The sequence below is a fragment of the Hypanus sabinus genome, chromosome 9 (genome assembly GCF_030144855.1).
Source record: "Hypanus sabinus isolate sHypSab1 chromosome 9, sHypSab1.hap1, whole genome shotgun sequence".
Classification (NCBI taxonomy): domain Eukaryota; kingdom Metazoa; phylum Chordata; class Chondrichthyes; order Myliobatiformes; family Dasyatidae; genus Hypanus; species Hypanus sabinus.
In genome coordinates, this window is record NC_082714.1 from 43,674,811 (window position 1) to 43,695,819 (window position 21,009).

The 21,009-nt window shown below is 42.1% G+C and overlaps 1 protein-coding gene across 3 annotated transcripts in view; it reads left to right on the forward strand.

Moving 5' to 3' along the window:
- The window catches only part of LOC132399328 (kinesin-like protein KIF19), a 185,478-nt gene that overhangs the window by 23,900 nt on the left and 140,569 nt on the right, over positions 1-21,009 (forward strand). For all 3 annotated transcript variants that reach the window (XM_059979577.1, XM_059979578.1, XM_059979576.1), the window contains exon 3: positions 20,194-20,304. In XM_059979577.1, the coding sequence (XP_059835560.1) occupies positions 20,194-20,304 (111 nt within the window). The remainder of the gene's footprint in view (positions 1-20,193; positions 20,305-21,009) is intronic.

The window sequence follows — 21,009 nt, forward strand, 5'->3', positions numbered from 1 at the left end:
AGCATCTATAGGGAGAAGGGCCTTGGCCCAACAGTGCTTCTCCCTGTAGATGCTGCCTGGCCTGTTGTGTTCCACCAGCATTTTGTGTGTGTTGTTAGAACATTACCAATACTAATACAGAACTATAAAACTGTGTATTTGTTTGTAATAGTTATCAATGGAGGAATTCATCCAGTATAAACTGCTGCGTCCCTTTCATCGACTGTAAATGAACAAAATCGGCACAGACACTTGGTGCAGATAATAGACTGCCTTCAGACAAGGCTGTTGACGATTGCATCCTCCAGATCTTTGTTTTCATTGTAACATTCAAGATGGTCAACGATATTCGAATTCTTTGTCCTGAAATTGTTTCACTCATGGCTGTTTCTGGCATCTCCAAGCCTGAATACTGAATTAACTGACTGTTTATTTCTCACCAGGTATTAGTGATAATAAATCACTGCTTTTTGAACACAAGCACACGCAACTAAGCTATTTAGAAATTGTTTGCTCTAAGCACAGTGTAGTGCACATGATTGACACTAGCTAGAAACAGTTTGGCAACAGTGTCTTGTCCCAATTAAGTTGCATAGTGTCCCAAACAAACAAAGGGAATCCCGGCTATTTTCTTGATTAGTTGTTGTACTTTTAGAGTTGACCCAAATAAGTGGCTGCCCCAATTAACCAATGGCCCAATTAAACGGAATTCACTGTGTGTATATATTTATATTTGATGGTGAAAAAAGGCTAATGTTCCACTTCCAAAAGAAGGTTTGAAGGTTCTACATTTTATTTTTCATTTCCAAAAGAAGAAAACATTAGTCTTAAATAATTATTATAATCTAGCAGAGGTTAATCTGTCAACCGCTCACGGTTTCAAAATTATGTATCTGTATTTCCTATTCTGTCAGTAGCTCTAAGAAAACATCTTGCCATGGATTACTGCTGACTAGTCCTAAGATGATCAGACCTTTCAAAACAAAATATGTATATACTGTAGATATATATTAACACAGAGATAAGTATATATAACAAACCTTTTCTGTAGAGGTCACCAGCTTTCACATTGGATCTTAAAATAATCAATGTCCTTGCTGTGTAGAGCTAATGAATTTCATTAAGAAATCAGCAAAACTGTCTATCACATAAAGGTACAAACACACTGGCATTTAGAGCTGAGGAATTTCTTAATTAATTATGAAAAGAAGACGCACGGATGTCAGGCAAAAAGTAAATGCTGCAAATGCCTTTCACCTTCTAAAAACATATTCTAAAGGTGGCAACACACACAAAATGCTGGTGCAACGCAGCAGGCCAGGCAGCATCTATAGGGAGAAGCACAGTTGACATTTCGGGCCGAGATCCTTCGTCAGGACTAACTGGAAGAAGAGATAGTAAGAAATTTGAAAGTGGGAGGGGGGAGGAAATCCGAAATGATCGGAGAAGACGGGGGGGGAGAGATGAAGCTAAGAGCTGGAAAGGTGATTGGCAAAAGGGATACAAGGCTGGAGAAGGGAAAGGATCATGGGCCAGGAGGCCTAGAGAGAAAGAAAGGGGGAGGGGAGCACCAGAGGGAGATGGAGAGCAGGCAAGGAGTGATTGTGAGAGGGGCAGAGAGAGAAAAAAGAGAGAAAAAGGGAAAATAATAAATGAATGAATGAATGAATGAATGAATGATGGGGTAAGGAGGGGAGGAGGGGCATTAACGGAAGTTAGAGAAATCAATGTTCATGCCATCAGTTTGGAGGCTACCCAGATGGAATATAAGGTGTTGTTCCTCCAACCTGAGTGTGGCTTCATCTGGACAATAGAGGAGGCCATGGATTGACATATCGGAATGGGAATGAGACGTGGAATTAAAATGGGTGGCTGCTGGGAGATCTTGCTTTCTCTGATGGACCGAGCGTAGATGTTCAATGAAATGATCTCCCAGTCTGCGTTGGGTCTCACCAATAGATAGAAGGCCATACCAGACACAGTGTCCCATCAATCCACACCTAGACTACAGCCCTTCATACCCCTCCCATCCATGTACTTATCCGTATTGCTCTCAAATGCTGAAAATAAACCCACATCTGCAGGAATGCTATCAATGCTCAAATCTTGTGAACGAACAGATTTTTATAAAATAGGAAAATTAATTTGTGCATTCTGGAAATGTAAGGCACGAGGTAGTAGTTCCTTCTCGCACCTCGTGGCACATCGGACAGCATTTTTGGCGTCGGTGGAGCATTTGACTGTATTTTACGAGGCTGAGTTGATGGCAAGCGTGCAAGGTTCCAGCCGGATTCCAACGCGGGACCAGCTCGAAGTCCAGTGCTGATGCTACTGCACCGATGGCCAGCATAAAGTAGTAATAGTGGAAGAATGAAGGCTCAAAGATGTTTTTTCTTTGAATGGGTCCCATGGGTTTCTTTATTTTGTGGCTGTCTGTGGGGAGACCCATCTCAGGGTTGTATACTACACACATACTTTGACATTAAATGTGCTTTGAATCCTTTGAACGCTGACACTGCATGTCTGAAATGGAAAATCGTTCGCATCCCTGTGAATAACACATCTCACCTGGCTGAGTACATTTGGTACTTCAGTAAGGGTCTGGCACCTCCCACAGTCGTTACCGTTTGTCGTTAATATGTTTCCCCAAAGCCTGAATAAACAATTTGCACTAGCAGGTTAGAAATGGGCACTTGAAATTTACAGAAAACAAATTTTGTTTTTTTTTAAATCTGCTACATACTTTCCCCTTTGTGGAAGTATTTCTCAAATACCTTTCATACACATGTAATACACATACCTGCCCTCTCTCTAGGCATATACAGGTGTACTCTGGTGCCATTTGAAAGTATGTCAGGGTGGGTGGATGGTTGGAGGGTGAGGACAGGGTGAGAACAATACTAGCTCTGGTTGATAACGGCATCATCTTCAGTAATCAAATGGCATCCTCCATTTTATCCTCAGAACCCACTTTTTCCTATGTTGTCACAAGGAAATCTGTAGATGCTGGAAATTCAAGCAACACACAAAATGCTGGTGGAACACAGCAGGCCAGGCAGCATCTATAAGGAGAAGCACTGTCGATGTTTCAGGCCTTCGGCAGGACGAAGGGTCTCGGCCCGAAATGTCAACAGTAGCGTCTGAGCCCGAAACATCGACAGTGCTTCTCCCTATAGATGCTTCCTGGCCTGCTGTGTTCCACCAGCATTTTGTGTGTGTTGCTTTCCTATGTTGTGCTGTTCCTTGCTGCTTCACTGGCCAGTTTCAGCTTTCGACTGTCTACTACAGTCATGTTACAGCGTCTGTGTAAAAGGTGCAGTGCAGACTTTAACTGGTATTCGTGCATGACAGTACTGACCACTCGCTGTTTGGCTGGCCAATGAACTGTGCCTTTAGGGTCGACTGGATGCCGAGCACATCATAATTAGCAGGCCTCATCATGCAGTCACAGTCGCCTCTTGGTAACAAGAGGCATAGGTTGGCCACGTGCTACAATATCTGTACACATTTTCAGGGCTATCGGATTTAATCCATTGTAGGTTAAATATAAATTTTGGATTTTAAACTTAAGACATTAAATATTAAGTTTCACTGAAATACATGCAATGACCTATGGATATTGACTTCCTTTGGGCAGGTTCCAACAGTTTGCTTTAAAGGACTAATATTAAATTTATATATTGAGTACTTGCAGTAAATGGTGCCATATTTTACTGGTGCACCACTTCTCTTGGACATACTTCTAACATCACCATTTTAATGTAGCGAATGGTGACACAGACCCAGGGATGTCTCACCAGGAGCAATTCTGGACTACACAATTCATCAGCATTGCACAGGCTTTGGTGTATGAATTTCAGTGCTTTTTCTTCTCTGTAACTCAAACACAGTGAACAGTGTGATCAGCTCAACCCACCAAATGGTACCTGCCACCCCCATGCACAGCATTCACAAGTCTCCTGGACCTTTGGTGCTTGGAACATGCACGGATGATGTCAGTTTCTCCTGCGAAGCTTCTTTGGAGCGTTTCCAACTGAAATCAGATCATGTTTTTCTTTATAAGAGAAGTTATGGGGCACTCACGGGGAGCAAGCTTTTAATAGCACCAGATGTACAGCAGATGGTTTATTTAAAGGGATGCTCAGGAGCTTCTTGCAGTCTGCCACACTGGAAATTGAAGCGAGTTGGAGAACGAGTGTCTCTGCTACTTCTGTTCAGATGCACTGCGTTCTGTTCATTTATTAAACCTTTGCCAAAAGGAACTTCCGGAGCAGTTGTGCTGGGAGTACTGAGCTAACTGCAGCTGCAGGGAAGAAGTTTAAAACTTACCGCTGCAACCCCGTGAATGGCTCGATGAAATAATTTACTTTGTAAAGTTTCTATCAGGGCACTAGGATATTTTATCTTTCTAAAGCTGTATCATAGAATTAAGTTAACACACACAAAATGCTGGAGGAACTCAGCAGACCAGGCAGCATCTACGGAAATGAGAACAAACAGTCAGGCCCAGACCCTTCTGAAAAGGTAGGATAGGATAGAGGGGAAGGAGGCTAGCCAGAAGGTGATAGTTGAAGTCAGTTGGGTGGGAAAAGTGAAGAGCTGGAGCAGAAGGAATCTAATAGGAGAGGAGAGTGGGTCATAGGAGAAAGAGAGGGAGGAGGGGACCGAGGGGGAAGTGCTAGGCAGGCAGAATGGGGGATAGAAGAAGAGAGGACAGGGATGACCAGAAGGAAAAATTGATATTCATGCCATCAGTTTGGAGGCTAACCAGATGGAATACAATGATGGGGGCCTCATTATGGCATAAGAGGAGGCCATGGGTCGACATGTCAGAATGGGAATGGGAATTGGAGTTGAAATGTTTTGCCATCAGGAAGTTACGCTTTTGACGGAAGGAGCTGAGGTACTCGACGATGTGGTCCCCCAATTTACGTGCCTCTCTTATACCATCCCAATTAGAACATAAGTAGATGCAGGAGTGGGCTGATTGTCTCCTCCCACCTGCCCTGACATACAATAAGACTGGGCCTGATCTTTCACTTAGTACCACTTTCCCACACTAACCTCTCTTATTATCTAAAAGTCTATTGTTTTCTGTCTTTCATCTACACAGCAACCGAACATTCTCCGGAGGAGAATTCCGAGATTCACTTTTCTGTGGGGGAAGAAACTTCTCCTTGTATCCATTTTGAACGTCAAAGCCTTTACTTTGAGACTGTGGCCTTTGCCAGCCAGGCGAAACCTCAGCTCTACATCTTCCCTGTCAAGTGCTAGAGAATTCTGTGTGTTTCAATGAGATCACATCTCCTCTAAATTCAGGACAGAGAAGACACAATGTTCTTAATCATTTCTCATATGACTACTATAGATCCAGTGAATCAATTTAATGAAGCTTCACTGAGCTCCTTTCATTACATGTTTGTTTTTCCTTGGGAGTATTTGCACACAATGTTCCAGCTGCAATTTTACCAGGTCCTAGTGTAATTAGAGCAAGGGAGCTCTATTCTTGTATTCAAATTACACAAGTAGTCCTAGTTTAGACTTATTGGACTGGTAAAAGATAAATCCTTGCACAAACTGAGCACGTCACCTACAAAAGAGCAGTACCCATAGTGTGCTGTTGTAACAGCTATACTGCCTAAAAATACAAACCTGACCTCTCTATAGAGCTTGCTGCGTCTTGATACCGTGCTGCGTGGTAGATAAACATTTTCACTTCCATCATATCTTATCATATCTCTGCAGAAGATGCCTCAAAGCATTTTAAACATGATGAATTACTTTGAATTACCATTGCTACACCCTGAGGAAGACTGGGCTATCGGGCCTGTATGTATTCGGCCATCCTTTAATTGATAACCAATCTATTGAACAACTCTAGCTTCTTCTACATCCTGGGAGAGACAAAACAGAATAGATACCTATGACAATTTTATTAGCTGTCTGTCAGAAACAGAGTTAGATGGTTCATTAGTAGCAATTGCTTCTCTGAGAAAGTTGTGGTTTTGAGCTCATTTGAAGGATTGTGGGATGTCTCACTTAAGCTGATGTTTCAGTATGGATCAAGGCTCAATTTATACAGAAATGCTGGCAGTTCTGTATGTAAATGCCAGGGTTTCCCCAAGTAACTGCCAGGGAGTTTGTGTCTTGCACATCAGCATGCACACATGCATGACAGCTCCTCATGGCTGACCTCCTGAATGCCGTCTGTAGCTATACTCTTCACAGTAGAGAGACAGCCTCCTGCTGTTTGTCTGAATTTATACAGGCTCGATCGGGTACAACTTCGGTGTTTCTCCTCACCTCCTTGGAGTAGAATGGCAGAAGGGGACAGATAAATGTTCCAGCCAGTTTACAGTATTTTAAATAAACTGAAATTGGCTTTGCTTTTAAATGTCTGTTAATAGGCTTTTTATTATAATTTTGAGGAGTTTTATCTATTTTTAGTTTATAATAGTTTTTACATGTCAGATATTCAAAAATATCCATTCTAATTGACAGCAGGTTCAATCTGAGGCATGGCTTAACTAGCATCTTTGCAGGATCATGGGTAGAAGACTATATAGTTCTAGGTCTCCCCATTCAGATCAGAGCTAATGTCAGGAAGTAATATACCCAAAATGCTGGAGGAACTCAGCAGGCATCCCACCCCGCCCCCCCCCCCCCCACCCCACCTTCTTACTCTGACTTGTCGTCTCTTTTTTTCCAGTCCTGTTGAAGGGTCTCGTCCCAAAACATCAACTGTTTACTCTTTTCTATAGATGCTGCCTGGCCTGCTGAGTTCCTCCAGCATTTTGTGTGTGTTGCTTGAACTTGCAGCATCTGCAGATTTTTCTTGTTTATAATGTCAGGAAGTTGCTGCTGGAAGATCCATTTTAAGTAAGTGCAGGTGTAGCAGGTAATGGAAAGGCAAATGCTGCTCCCACAAAGTTCCAAGGCCTTGTCAAGGGGTCTTGTTCTGTGAGAATTGGTTATCATGTTTAAATCTTTCTATTGACCCAAATTGAGACCAATGAAATTAAATATTGGTAAGAATGTGTTCAGGGACAAAATAATCATAATCAAACAAGTAAAACAAGTTTTTACTTCACAATACACTCCTGTATGCAGTATTGTACATCATCAATGCTAGACGATTACTGGCTTACCACAGAAGATTGATTTAATAATTTACCTGAAGAACAGCCAGCAAAGAAGCCGATCTGACCTCAAGCACTTTCCACAACAGAGACGGAAATTCTTGAGTCTGCAGGTTTTGATTGTTCATCTATCGAATCTGTTGAGCTTCAATGGAGGAACATTGTAGTGATTGTCCCGTACTAAAAACATTGTTTTGTATTTTATAACAGCCAACTAACACATCCTTGTCATGTGACTGGGGTTGAAGCTGTACTGGACTTGAGGTGATGGTCTTGTGATGGTGGAATGACATCATTTTCCCGCCAGTAGAGATCATGTGACGGGTTTTTTTTACAGGTTATAAAAGGTAGACCCCACCCTGTGAGGAGGGGCAGTTCGTGGCTGGATTTGCCAAGTTGACTTCATGCCACTGCGTGTTTGAAGTGATGACGCAGTTTAGCTGAAGGATGAAGTTTTTATTTAATGCCTAAAGTTTAAAAGGTTAATGCCAACAGGTTCTTTATGATTCTGTTAGTTTGAGAATTAAAGGAGAGTGAAGATTCAAGGTTGGAAGTTAAAGATCGAGGAGAATCGCTTTCTACGGTGAAACGAGGGCGACCTTTGCAAGTACCTGTTTAACTGGGACAATGCCTGACCTTTATACCTCAGAAGTGAGAATGCCACAAAATGAACCATTCTGGCTCTGTGAAGCTTGTCAGTTCTCTTTGTATGAGATGTTAAAACAAAGTCACTTATGTTTAATCAAAATAAAGGCTCCTAACGCAAGTTCCTGAGGTAATCCTGGCTGCAACAGCTAATACTTATTCCTGAAGCAGAATATCCAGTCATTATCACACTATTGTCTTTGGGATTTGCTATGTGCAAATTGGCTACCACAATCCTATATCCCTATAGTGAAAAGCCTTTCATTGGCTGCAAAACATTTTGGAATATCCTGAGAATGTGTAGGATGCCATAGAAATGCAAATCTATTTTTATTTTATAAGAATGTAAATGACCAAAAGCTTACCCTTGGTTGGTAGCGCTCGACACATCATCCATGGAATAAACCTTTGAAGGTTGGATCAATTGGCCACCTGTAATTTGGGATATATCTCTCAGCATAATCCCCACTTCAGTTGCTTCAGATACTTCTTATTTTGGCTAAATTCTATTAATCTTAGTCTAAATCTAATTCTGCAGTCTGCAAAAAGTACCTTTTATTGATCTATCGTATCACAAGTTTTGTCGGTAAAAGGTTAGTGAATGTGAGTACTTGTGAATAATGCAGGGCACAGATAGGAACACTAACAAGGTGCTCTAGATTTACAGCATCTGCAGACTATCTTGTGTTATATTGCATTCATTTCTTAGTTTATGGACAGGAGTGAGGAGCTGTAGGAAAGAGGATGAATATATATGGTTAATGAGTTCAAGACTGGTAGTGATCCCAGAATCTCAAAGATAGTTTTGTTCTGGATTACTAATTCTTAATTGTCATTAGATTAGTTGAGATTAATTTACTTTCATGTATGTCAGGGTGCAATGAAATTCCTTGTTCGTATGAAGCTTACAGAGTAAGAGGTGCGCATGTATGTTAACAAATGCAGTGACAGGCACAAAGCAGTTCAGCCTGGAGTAGTACACAAAAATTAAAGTGACAATAAAAGAATTACCGAGAAAGGTAGAGTTAAGAATCCAAGAATGTGACCACTGCACTGGGAAGGGGAGCCCCTAGTGGACATCCCCTAGTTAGATCATAATTTCCAATCCAATCCAAAGAGTCCCAGTTTTGTCTGTATTTATTACTAAAAGTAAATAATCAACTATAATTTGGCCTGAGAGCAAATGTTTCTAATCAAAGCAATTTACGTTTTACCATAGTCTACCAATTAACGATTTAGATCATGTAAAGGCCCCCTTCTGTTGACTGGTTCACCTCACTGGCAGTGAAACAATAGTTCTGCTGTGACAGTCAAGTCTGCTACTCCATTGCTGCTGCGTTTTGTGACTGACTCTCAGACATTGCCTTTTCCCTTTATCAGAATGTTCAAGCTGGCTGTAGATGTACGCTCGCGGTCTGTCAAGGGTTTTCTTTCATTAAGTCTTCCAATAGAAACTGAGCAATTGTATGAAGGCCTGAGCAAATAATGCTCCCCATAGCTGCACTCAAATAGCCTCACATAATCAGTTTGTTCCAGTCTGTGAAAACAAGATCCATTTGTGTATCAGCAAGAGATTGATCATCCTTTTTAGTTCAGCAGAAGTACTTGTAGATACATTGATTCTGCTTTTGATATGTGCTATAATGTATTGAAGAAGAAAATAATATTGATGTAAATTTGTATGGCTAAAGGGAGAAATTGCAAGGAGAATTAGAAAGAGTGAATACTATTCAATGCACTAATTTGCGTTGCAAAAGCATATTAACTCTCATTGTGAACTGATGGCAAAAATACATGATTTATCTGTAGAGTTGGAGTATTTACTTTTGAGTCATCCTCACACACACGATGTCTGTGACAGTCACATTTTAGTGACTGCCAGGCTGTTTTTCATTCATGGATATAAAAGGCAGACTAAAATGAATGAACGGCGGCTTTTTAAAATAGAAAACTCACTTGTACGTGAGCAAGACGCTTTCTAGCTTACCTGATGTGAATATGGATCTCAGTACTTTTGCCTTTCATGAGTGAAAACTGCAGAAAAACAAAGAAAATTATAAAACAGAACAACAGTAGGTCTTCCTTAAAAGTAGGCTGATTTTTGTGAAAAAGACATTTTATTGAGATATAATATTCCTGTTACCTCCAGAATGTTACTTTTCTATGATCTCAAAGTTCCTTCAATTCTAACATCCAGACCATTCATGATTTTAACTGCTCCTGTCACTGGGGTCCTTACCTCATTCTGAGATTTCCTTCATGAAACACTTCATTTATACCTCCTTCAATTCTTTCCTCAAAACCTGAGACTTTTCACGACATTGGTTAAGTCCACACTTTGAGTATTATGAGAGGTTTTGGGCCTCTAAAAGGGCACGACGGTCGTTCAGTGATTAGTCTGACACTATTACAGCTCAAGGTCTTCTGGAGTTTGGGGTTCAATTCTTCCACCATCTGTAAGGAGATTGTATGTTCTCCCTGTGATTGCCTGGGTTTCCTCCAGGTGCTTTGGTGTGCTCCCATAGTCCAAAGACGTACCGGTGAGTAGGTCATTGTTAACTGTCCTGTGATTTGGCTTGCGTTAATTTTTTATTTATATTCATTAATACTTTATATGTATGGAAAAGTGAACGGATGAAAGGAAAATGGGGGATGGCGTGGGACAGAAGAGCTAGCTTGATCTTAGAGTAGGTTAAAAGGTTGGCACAACATAGTGGGCTGGAGGATTTGTGCATTGAACATTTGTTCAATGTTCTATGCACAGGAAATTGAATTGAATTACATTGAATTGACTTTATTTCTTACATCCTTCACGAACATGAGGAGTAAAAACCCTTTACATTACGTCTCCATCTAAATGTACAATTAATAGTAATTTGTAATAAATGGTATGAACAACAGGACAGTTAATATAGCATAGAAATACAATTGTACAATGTAGATGTTTTTCTTTACACCCTGTAGGAGAGATAGGAGTGAAATCTTTGAAAACATGAAAATCAGTCTCTCAGCCATTATCATCTCTGGCCAAACTGTCCTCATGTGATTTTTCATTACTCACTCTACAAATGTTGCCCCATCAAAACAGAAAGCAGCTGTGCTGAGGAATGTTGTGAATAGGAAGACACATCCTTAGTAACAATAAATACAGATGAATGTTTTTCCAGCTATTGTTCAAACTTTGTATGGTTCGCTCTCCAAGTGTTTATGTTCAGCTTTCATTGCTGTTTACCATAAATTCAGGGAAGTGTAACGTAAAGTTCCATTGGTAACATGCAGCCTGTTTGCTGGGTATTAACTCTTTGTTGGGGAGCTCTCATCATGAAGACAAATCAGCCGCAAGCTCTGTAGGACTGGTTGCAGAGTTGGTAAAATCTAAGGGAAAAGGTAGAGTACTAATATGTGCTGCATCTTTAAAGAAGATTATCTGTCACATGTACATCGAAGCAGCGAAATGAACTGCGCCATTTGCGTCAATGACTTACAGGTTCTGATGATGTGCAGGGGCGGCCACAAGTGTCACTAACGTAGCATGCCCACACTGACTATCCCTAACCCGTAAGTCTTTGGAATCTGGGAGAACACCAAAACACCCAGAGAAAGTATCTCACAGTCACAGTGAGAATGTACAAACTCCTTCAGACAGCTGTGGGAATTGAACCCGGAAAGCTGGTGCTGTAACAGCTACGCTACTGTAACCCACCTGACCCCCCCCCCCACCCGACAGTTCCAATGAAGTGCGCGACACAAATCTGCAAATCATGTCTTTTCTACTGCTCCCTGCAAAACCATTATCTGCCAGTGAACTTCTCACAAGAACACCTGACCTCTGTCCCAATCCTGATCAATTTTGCGATCTTGAAAATCCCTCCCCCCCCCACCCCCGCTGACAAAAGAGACGGTATCCAACACCTTTCCCACTTGCACTTCACAGGGAGCCGTCTCCCAACCCTTCTGCAAGGTAGTCCTCATTTACATCTGTGATCTCAGAGAACCACGAAGACAAGCTTACTGAGATGCCAGCACTGCTTTCTGAATCTTTCTGGTCTGCATCTGTTGATAGGCGCTCCGCTACTGACAAACTATCTCTCGTTGCCGCACTACTGAAATTAAACAAAACCTCAGCCTTCCTGGTATTTATGTTTAATGTAACCATAGTCTTCCGGGCTGGCAGGATACACTGCTCTCCAAAAGTGGAGAGAGTCAGAAAGGGCACTAATACCCCTCCAGCCACTTCCCTGGCCACTCTGCTAGAAATGCTCCTGCACAGAGAAGCAGCCTGCACACGCTTTCCTTCCTCGGTTTGAGCAGGTTCTCCAGCTTCTGGAAAGACCTTTAATTCACATCCCATTACGAGAGCTTATCATTACTTATCAGCATTCCCTTGTAGTACAAAGACTGCAGCTGGTATCATGGTATGATACTTAAGGACTACTTCACGAGGCCATCACTATAAGGATGCATGCCTGCAGCATGAGAAACGCTATTAGTAAGTCATAAAAACAGCACAGACCCTATGGCCCACAATGTTGTACTGACCCTTTACTCTGATCCAAGATCAATCTAATCCTTTCCTCCTACATAGTCCTCTATTTTTCTATCATCCATGTATATCGATCCAGGAGTTTCTTAAATGCTCCTAATGTATCTGGCTCTATCAGCACTGGGAGCGAACTCTGTGTGAGGAACTTACCTCTGACGGACCTCCCCTCCTATGCTTTCTTCCAATCACCTTAAAATTATGCCCTCCCGTATTAGCCATTTCCACCCTGGGAAAAAGCCTCAGCTTTTCCACTCTATCTATGCCTCTCATCATCTTACGCACCTCTATCAAAGCACCTCTCATCCTCTTTCGCTCCAAAGAGAAAAGCCTTAGCTCACTCAGCCTTTCCACATAAAACATACTCTCTAATCCAGGCAGCCTGAAACAGAATATTGTCACATGCGAGCCTATTTTCAAATGGACAATAATGATTTTTGCTCCTTTGCCGAGCCTTTCAAAATAGTGTCAGTGAAGTTGCAGATGTTATTTCAACCTGTGCCTGGAAACCTGCACAGAATAGCTCTTTTAATATTGGACTTAAGAAGTTAAGTGAAATGATTATACTACTCAAGCTCTGAAAAAAAGCAGTGAAGTAGATTACTGGTTGCAAGGCAGACTCACAGACCTAAGCACAAGTTTAATCCAAGTAGTTTTAGGTCATTGTGACTCAGACAATGGACTAATGGTCATGAACTGAAGATTACAGTCAAGGAACTGATGGAGTGCTTCAGGGAAATGTTTTCCTGCAGAGGAGTTAAGGGGCCACCAGTGTCCTGTTGGGACGAATCCGAATCAGCTTCATTATCACCGGCTGACATGATGTGAAATCCATTGCTTTGCAGCAACAGTGACAGTACAAAGGCATATAATTACTATAAATTACAAAAAGCATAGTGCAAATGAAAAGAATAAGGTTCATGAGCCATTCAGAAGTCTGATGGCGGAATGGTAGAAGCTACTGTATAGCTGAATTGTTACTGTTAGTCTTTAGGCTCCTGTGCCTCTCCCCAATGGTGGTAAAGTTAAGTGGGCATGGCCAAGACAGCGAGGCTCCTCAATGATGCATGCCATTTTCTTGAGGTACTGCCTCTTGAAGATGTCCTTGATGGTGAGGAGGGTTGAGCTTGTGATGGAGCTCCAGTTCTCTGTTGCTTCTTTGGATTCTGTGCATTTGGAGACTCCATATCAGGTGGTAGTGCAACGAGTTAGAATCTGTAGAAATTTGCTGACGTAGTAAATCTCATTAAACTCCTAATGAAGTAGAGCTGTTGGTGTGCCTTCTTCACAAAGGCATCAATGAACTAGGCCCAGGACAGGCCCTCGGCGATGTTGGCATTAGGAACTTGAAGCTGCTAATCCTTTCCAGTGCTGATCCCTCATTGACTGATGCATGTTCTCCTGACTTCCCCTTTCTGATGTCCACAGTCGATCCCTTGGTCTTGATGATGTTAAGCACGAGGTTGTTGACTCAACACCTCTCAACCACCTGATATATCTCACCGTTGTATGCCTCCTCATTACAAACTAAGATTTCACCAATGACAGTGATGTCATCTGTGAATTTATTAATGCCTTTTGAACTATGTTTAGCCTCCCAGTCGTGTGCGTAGAGAGAGGACAGTCATGTGTGTAGAGAGAATGTGGGCTAAGCATGCAACCTTGAGATGCGCCTGTGTTGATTGCCAGCGAGCAGATGTTATCACCGATCCATACTGATTGTAGTCTCCCTAGAAAGAAGTTGAAGATCCAGCTACAAGAGACCCAGGTTTAGAAGCTTGGTGATTAATCCTGAGTGGGTGATGGTAATGAATGCCAAGGTGTATTCGATTTACAGCAGCCTGACGTATGTTTTGCAGTTGTGCAGTGCTCTAAAGCAGGGTGGAAGGGCAGTTACATTGCACCAGCTGTACACCTGTGGTGGTGATAGGCGAAGGATGGAAATGGAATCAATAATCGCTCCTAAATGGAAAGTGGAAACAGATTTGGAAATGTATAATTTTGCAGTTTTGGGAGACAAGTAGAAGAATAAGCCTGATTAAGATTGGTGCTTCAAGAGCCTACACAGTGGCCTCTTTGTGTGTTTAAAATGCTATATACCGAACATAGAGTATCTATTGTTAACAGAAATGAAAGGTTACTGTGTTCCTTTCAGCCTAATGCAGTAACATTCAGTCTGAGTTACAATGACTAGAAACAACTTTGATTAAATTTGTCCATACGTTTGTGAGACTGCCTTATCAAATCTCTTTTCACACGAAAGCCTTATTCTTGGCTTGTCAAAATTCACACTTGACCAATTAAAAATTCTGTAACGTGGATTCTATTGGTGCAAAAATGTACTTGATAGCATTGTTTAGTGGAATCAGTCCTCGTTTCAATGGGTGTGGAGATTACATCTAAAAGGGCATAAGGTTTGAAATAATCAACGGCTTTATTATCCTTTCATTCATCACTTTCCCTTCACATTTACTGCCACTCGTAATCTCTCTAACTTTAAAAATCATTTCACTGAGTGCCAGGGACTGTGGGTTTGATTACTCTGGTTCGGGCATGTTGAAACCTGCCCTCCTTTTGATTTGACGGCTAAGGGTAATATTACAATGAAGAAATAAGGCAATGAATTATAAATAGGAGGTTTCTCCAAGGTAAATTATGAAGCATTATTACCTTTGAACAATTCTTTTGTTCATCTGGCCTCAGTGATTTAACAACATCTTGTTTAGTTTTTCAATGTGTAAACCCCATGAGTTTTACTGCTGTTTGAACCTCGGTATATAATCAGATTTTATCCAATCTTTGAAGTTAAATTATCAGCTTAAACTTCTTAATTCAAACCACTGTCTTCTCTTGCAAGACTCCCTGATTCCATACATCATTCCTCGGCTAGAGGGCAGGCAGACTATATATTTCTTCCTGTCACGAACCTGCAGTGTGCCTCTGGAACTGTTCCAAAAGCAGCCAAGCCACAGAGGTTTTAAAACTCAAGTCCAGTCCAAACCTCAGAGGGCCTGGCAATATAAAATATAAATATTGTAAAATACCAGTGAAGGGACTAATGCAAAGTTAGCCATAAAAGGGAAAAGCAGTCCACATAAAGTGCCATTCAAATGTTGAATAGCATCAAGATACCTGAGCTGTGGTAACTCTATATAACATATTGGAAAAAAACGAATATTGAGAGGGAGAGATTATTAAATTGAAATAGATCCATTAAGTATTGTGGCAACACAATAGGTAAGGTCATTTGGTACAATTTGTTGTTCAGTAAGATATGAGGTTTGTCTTGCCGGATGTGTTTTGGTTTTTCATTTGGATAAGTGCAGAACCCTGCAGAGATTGGGCAATATGCTAGTCATTAAAAGGTAATTTGCCTTAACTGTCCTCAGCAGCAGACTTGAAGCAGGGTGCATTAACACCCTGCAGCGCATGTTAACTGGCCCTTGTACAGCCATGGTCATTTTATTTGTGAGTTGGCTAATTGGAAACTCAGTAGTGCCTAGGGTGAGCCATAGGATGCCACTGAATGGTCCTTTCATGAATGGAGACTCTTCCTTCACACACAGTACTACTACAGAGACAGAGCATGGTAAAGGCATTACGCATGTCCCGGGGCTGTCGCCACATCCAAAGATTCATAGTGGATTGAGACCCAGGGTAGGAGGGTGGATGGTTGGGTAGGGGCAGAGGGTGATCAATGTGGGGAGTGATAGAATGAGGACTCAATTGGAAATGGGAAGTGGGCCCTATAGTCCTCAGGGTAGGGAATAAAAAAGGTGGGAATTAGGTAGGATGAAGGTTGCAAGCTTGGATGGTATCATTGGAGCAGAAGGAGGGCTGACTGGTAAATAACTTAAAGGGACCGGCCTTAGTTGTGTTCCTAACACTGGGCTGGTGAGTGCCGAGGTGTGTCACCGTCAAGTCACACAGAATCTGCAGGTGCTGACAGTGTCTATATTTACAGCGGTGGCCGGTAGAAAGTGTATAAATATCCTAAGACCACATCCAGGAGTCCTGGGATTCCATAGCTCTTCTTCAGAATCTTTTGCGATTTCCGTAGGAGTTCATGGAGGACTTTGGAATAAATATTGTGAATTTCCTAATCCATGCTGTAAATCCTTAGTTTATGATCCTGTTTATGTCTTATAGATATTGGATCATATTGAGCACAAAACATGACATAATCTAATTTCTCAGCGGCTCTCTTGGAAATTAATAACTCATTGCCCAACTCAAGCAATTGTTTTAATTTATCTTCATTATTAACTGATCCTGTCAATGTTACAGTCATTGCTCTGATGCAGATTAAGGGAAATGTTTTCATGAAAAGCGGTTACACATTTATCCTGGCAACACACACAAAATGCTGGAGGAACTCAGCAGGCCAGGCAGTGCCTATGGAAAAGAGTACAGTCGATGTTTCAGGCCGAGACCCTTCGGCAGGACTGGAGCAAAAAAAGATGAGGAGTAGAGTTAAAAGGTGGAGGGAGGAGAAAGAGAAATACAGAATGGTAGGTGAAACTGAGATGGGGAGGGATGAAGTAAAAAGCTGGGAAGTTGATAGGTGAAAGAGATCCAGTGGCGGAGAAGGGGGATTCTAATAAAGAGGACAGAAGGCAATGGAAAAAAGAAAAGGGCGGAGGAGCCCCCAAGAGAGGCAAGGAGATAAGGTGAGAGATGGAAAAGTGGATGGGGAATGGTGAAGGTGGGGGACATTGCCAGAAGTTTGAGAAATCGATGTTCATGCCATCAGGTTGGAGGCTACCCAGATGGAATATAAAGTGTTGTTTCTCCAACATTTAACTGGATTTTTATTCGGTTAAGGCAAAAAATTGGATTACTTACCAAAACTAGGAACAAATTTTGAATGATTGAAGCATCAAACAAAGCAAGTGGTTTAGGAACAACTTCTGCTACATTTTGCTTTAAAGAAACCCATTATGTTAACCTGAATAATAATGCTGAGATCATCCCATTTATGAATATTGCTATGGAATTAATTGTCTCTCATAATCAGTTTTAACATTACTTCAGTGACCCTGTCTCTCCTTGCATTGTTTGTGTGTAACCCACAGCTCTCCATATTGCTCAGGAAGTTTAAATCATCTGACTTGATAATCAGTTGGTGTTTCTGAAGGTGTACAAGTCAGATGGTTAATGATGGATGAATAAGCTTTATGCTAATTGACATTATTGACTATCTGGCTTAATTCAAAGACTCATTTTTAGGAAACAACATTGACTGAGACTCAGAATCACCAACAAGGAGTTGCATTTATACTATTTTAATACAGGAAAAAAGAGCATTATTGGAGTTAGATGCAAATTTGCATTATGCCAAGAAGGAGACACAAAGGGTAACAAAGTGTGGTCAATGAAATAGATTTTAAGGGGAGCTGTCAAGATTCAGATTTACCTGGTAAAGAACAAGGATAGAAAGGAACTTCTGCATTGTGTTCCAACTTGGATTCAATACAATGCGATGCCGTTGATAGAATTGATTTTAAGCCTTGTTGTATAGCAGTCACTGGATGTGATTCTGGCTTCTCTGTCCATATGTAGACTTAACAGCCTTTGAAGGGTGTTAAGGTTATAAAGGGAGTATTGCAAATCAAGTTAGATTTAACAACACTGGGAACATGGATCCAATCAACTAAACAAAAAATGAGAAGATCTGCAGATGCTGGAAATCTAAGCAACTCACTCAAAATGCTGGAGGAGCTCAGCAGGTCAGGCAATATCTCTGGAAAAGGGTAAACAGCTGACATTTCAGGGCGAGACCCTTCATCAGGACTGGTGAAAAAAGATGAGAAGTCAGAGTAAGAAGGTGGTGGGAGGGGAGGAAGAAGTACAAAGTGATAGGTGAAACTGGGATGGGGGAGGAAGTAAAGAGCTGAGAAGTTGATTGGTGAAAGAAATAAAGGGGTGGAAAAGGGGGAATCTGATAGGAGAGGACAGCAGGCCATGGAGGAAAGGGAAGGGGGAGGAGCACCAGAGGGAGGTGATGGGCAGGTAAGGAGATGAGGTGAGAGACGGAAATGGGAATGGGGATGGTGAAGGAGAGGGAACGTCCAATTACCAGAAGTTCAAGAAATCAATGTTCATGCCATCAGGTTGGAGGATGTCCAGATGGAATATAAGGTGTTCCTCCTCCGACCTGAGTGTGGCCTCATTGCATCAGTAGAGGAGGCCATAGACTGACATGTTAGAATGGGAATGGGAAGTAGAATTAAAATGCGTGGCCACTGGGAGATGTTGTTTTTTTCTGGTGGAAGTGACAGAGAATTATGTGCTGGATACAGAGGCTGGTGAGGTGGTAGTTGAGGACAAGAGGTACCCTATCCCTGTTGGGGGGGGGGGGGAATTCTATCCCCTTTTTTCAATTCCTCTTTGACCGCCACATCTGCTCTCAGGATGAGGCTTTTCATTCCAGAACTAAGGAGGCGTCCTCCTTCAAAGAAAGGAGCTTCCCTTCCTCCACCATCAATGCTGCTGGCCACTGCATCTCTTCCATTTCATGCACATCTGCCCTCACCCCATCCTCCTGCCACCCCACCAGGGATAGGGTTTGTCTTGTCCTCACTCATCACCCCACCAACCTCTGCATCCAGGACATAATTTTCTATAACTTCTGCCATCTCTAAAGGGATCCCACCACCAAGCACATCTTCCCCCCCTCCCACTTACTGCTCTCCGCAGGGATCACTCCCTAAGTGTCTCCCTTGTCCATTCATCCCTCCCCACTGACCTCCCTCTTGGCACATTCTTGCAAGCAGAACAAGTACTACACCTGCCCTTAACCTCCTACCTCACTACCATTCAGGGCCCCAAACAGTCCTTCCAGGTGAGGTGGCACTTCACCTGTGAGTCTGTTGGGGTCATTTACTGTATCCAGTGCTTCCGGTGTGGCCTCCTGTATATCGGTGACACCTGATGTAGATTGGGATACCCCTTCACTGAGCACCTACACCCCATCCGCCAGAAAAAGTGGGATCTCCCAAAGGCCATCCATTTTAATTCTACTTCCCATTCCCATTCTGACATGTCAGTCCATGGCCTCCTCTACTATCACGATGAGGCCACACTCAGGTTGGAGGAGCAACACCTGATATTCCACCTGGGTAGCTTCCAACTTGATGGCATGAATATCAATTTCTCGAAATTCCGGTAATGGCCCACCCCTCTCCTTCACCATTCCCCATTCCCATTTCTCTCTTTCACCTCCTCTCCTTACGTGTCCACCACCCCTTCCATGGGCTTCTGTCCTCTCCTATCAGATTCCCCCTTCTCCAGCCCTTTATCTTTTTCACCAATTGACTTCCCAGCTCTTTACTTCAACCCTCCCTCCTCCCAGTTTCACCGATCACCTACTAGCTTGTATTTCTTCCTCCCCTCCCCCACGTTCTTACTCTGACCTCTCATCTTTTCCTCCAGTGCTGATGAAAGGTCTCAGCTGGAAGCGTCAACTGATGCTGCCTGGCCTGCTGAGTTCCTCCAGCATTTTGTGTGTATGAGTAAATAATAACATGCCCTCAGCTTTTAATGTAAAATAGAGTTACCTGAAATTCAGTAGAGTTGAGAGCAAGGGCTTCCAGCATGAAGGCCGGTGACATCAGAGATGATGTTTAAATGAGCTTTAATTGCTCAGCATGTACTGACTGGGGTGGAGGTTATAGTTCTGCTTGCATTTCTGACCTTCCACCAAGACCCACCATTTTAACCAGACGCAAAGGAAAAATAAGCCACGTGTCTTGTGAAGGTGGCATTTGTATGAACAGATTGCCCTTGAGTTGTGCCATTGTCTTGCTGCATTTTTGAAAGGTTTGCTCAGCTGATAATTTAAAAGTCCATTGATTTTGAATCCATTCTTTTCTGTGTTTTCTTCTGCAGATGGTGGTTTTGATGGATCCAACGGAAGATCCAGACGACATCTTGCGAGCTAATCGGTCCCGTGAAAGAACGTTTATGTTTGACATGGTATTTGATGACAACTCCAGTCAGGTATTCTGCTTGCTATTTTGAAATGTCTTAGCTGTTACATCACCAAAACTTCGCAGTTCCTAGCAGTGGCTAAGAAAAAATGATTAGTTTCCCTTTTGTTATTCTAATTTAATGTTGTATAACCATATAACAATTACAGCACGGAAACAGGCCATCTCAGCCCTTCTAGTCCGTGCCGAACGCTTACTCTCACCTAGTCCCACTGACCTACACTCAGCCCGTAACCCTCCATTCCTTTCCTGTCCATATACCTATCCAATTTTTTTAAAATGACAATATCGAACCTGCCTCTAACACTTCTGCTGGAAGTTTGTTCCACACAGCTCCCCCGCATATTACCCTTAAACCTTTGCCCCTTAACTCTCAACTCATGTCCTCTTGTTTAAATCTCTCCTACTCTCAATGGAAAAGGCCTATCCACGTCAACTCTATCCATCCCCCTTATAATTTTAAATACCTCTATCAAGTGCCCCCTTAACCTTCTATGCTCCAAAGAATAACCTAACTTGTTCAACCTTTCTCTGTAACTTAGGTGCTGAAACCCAGGTAACATTCTAGTAAATCTCATCTGTACTCTCTCTATTTTGTTGATAACTTTCCTATAATTTGGTGACCAGAACTGTACACAATACTCCAAATTTGGCCTCACCAAAGCCTTGTACAATTTTAACATTACATCCCAACTCCTATACTCAATGCTCTAAT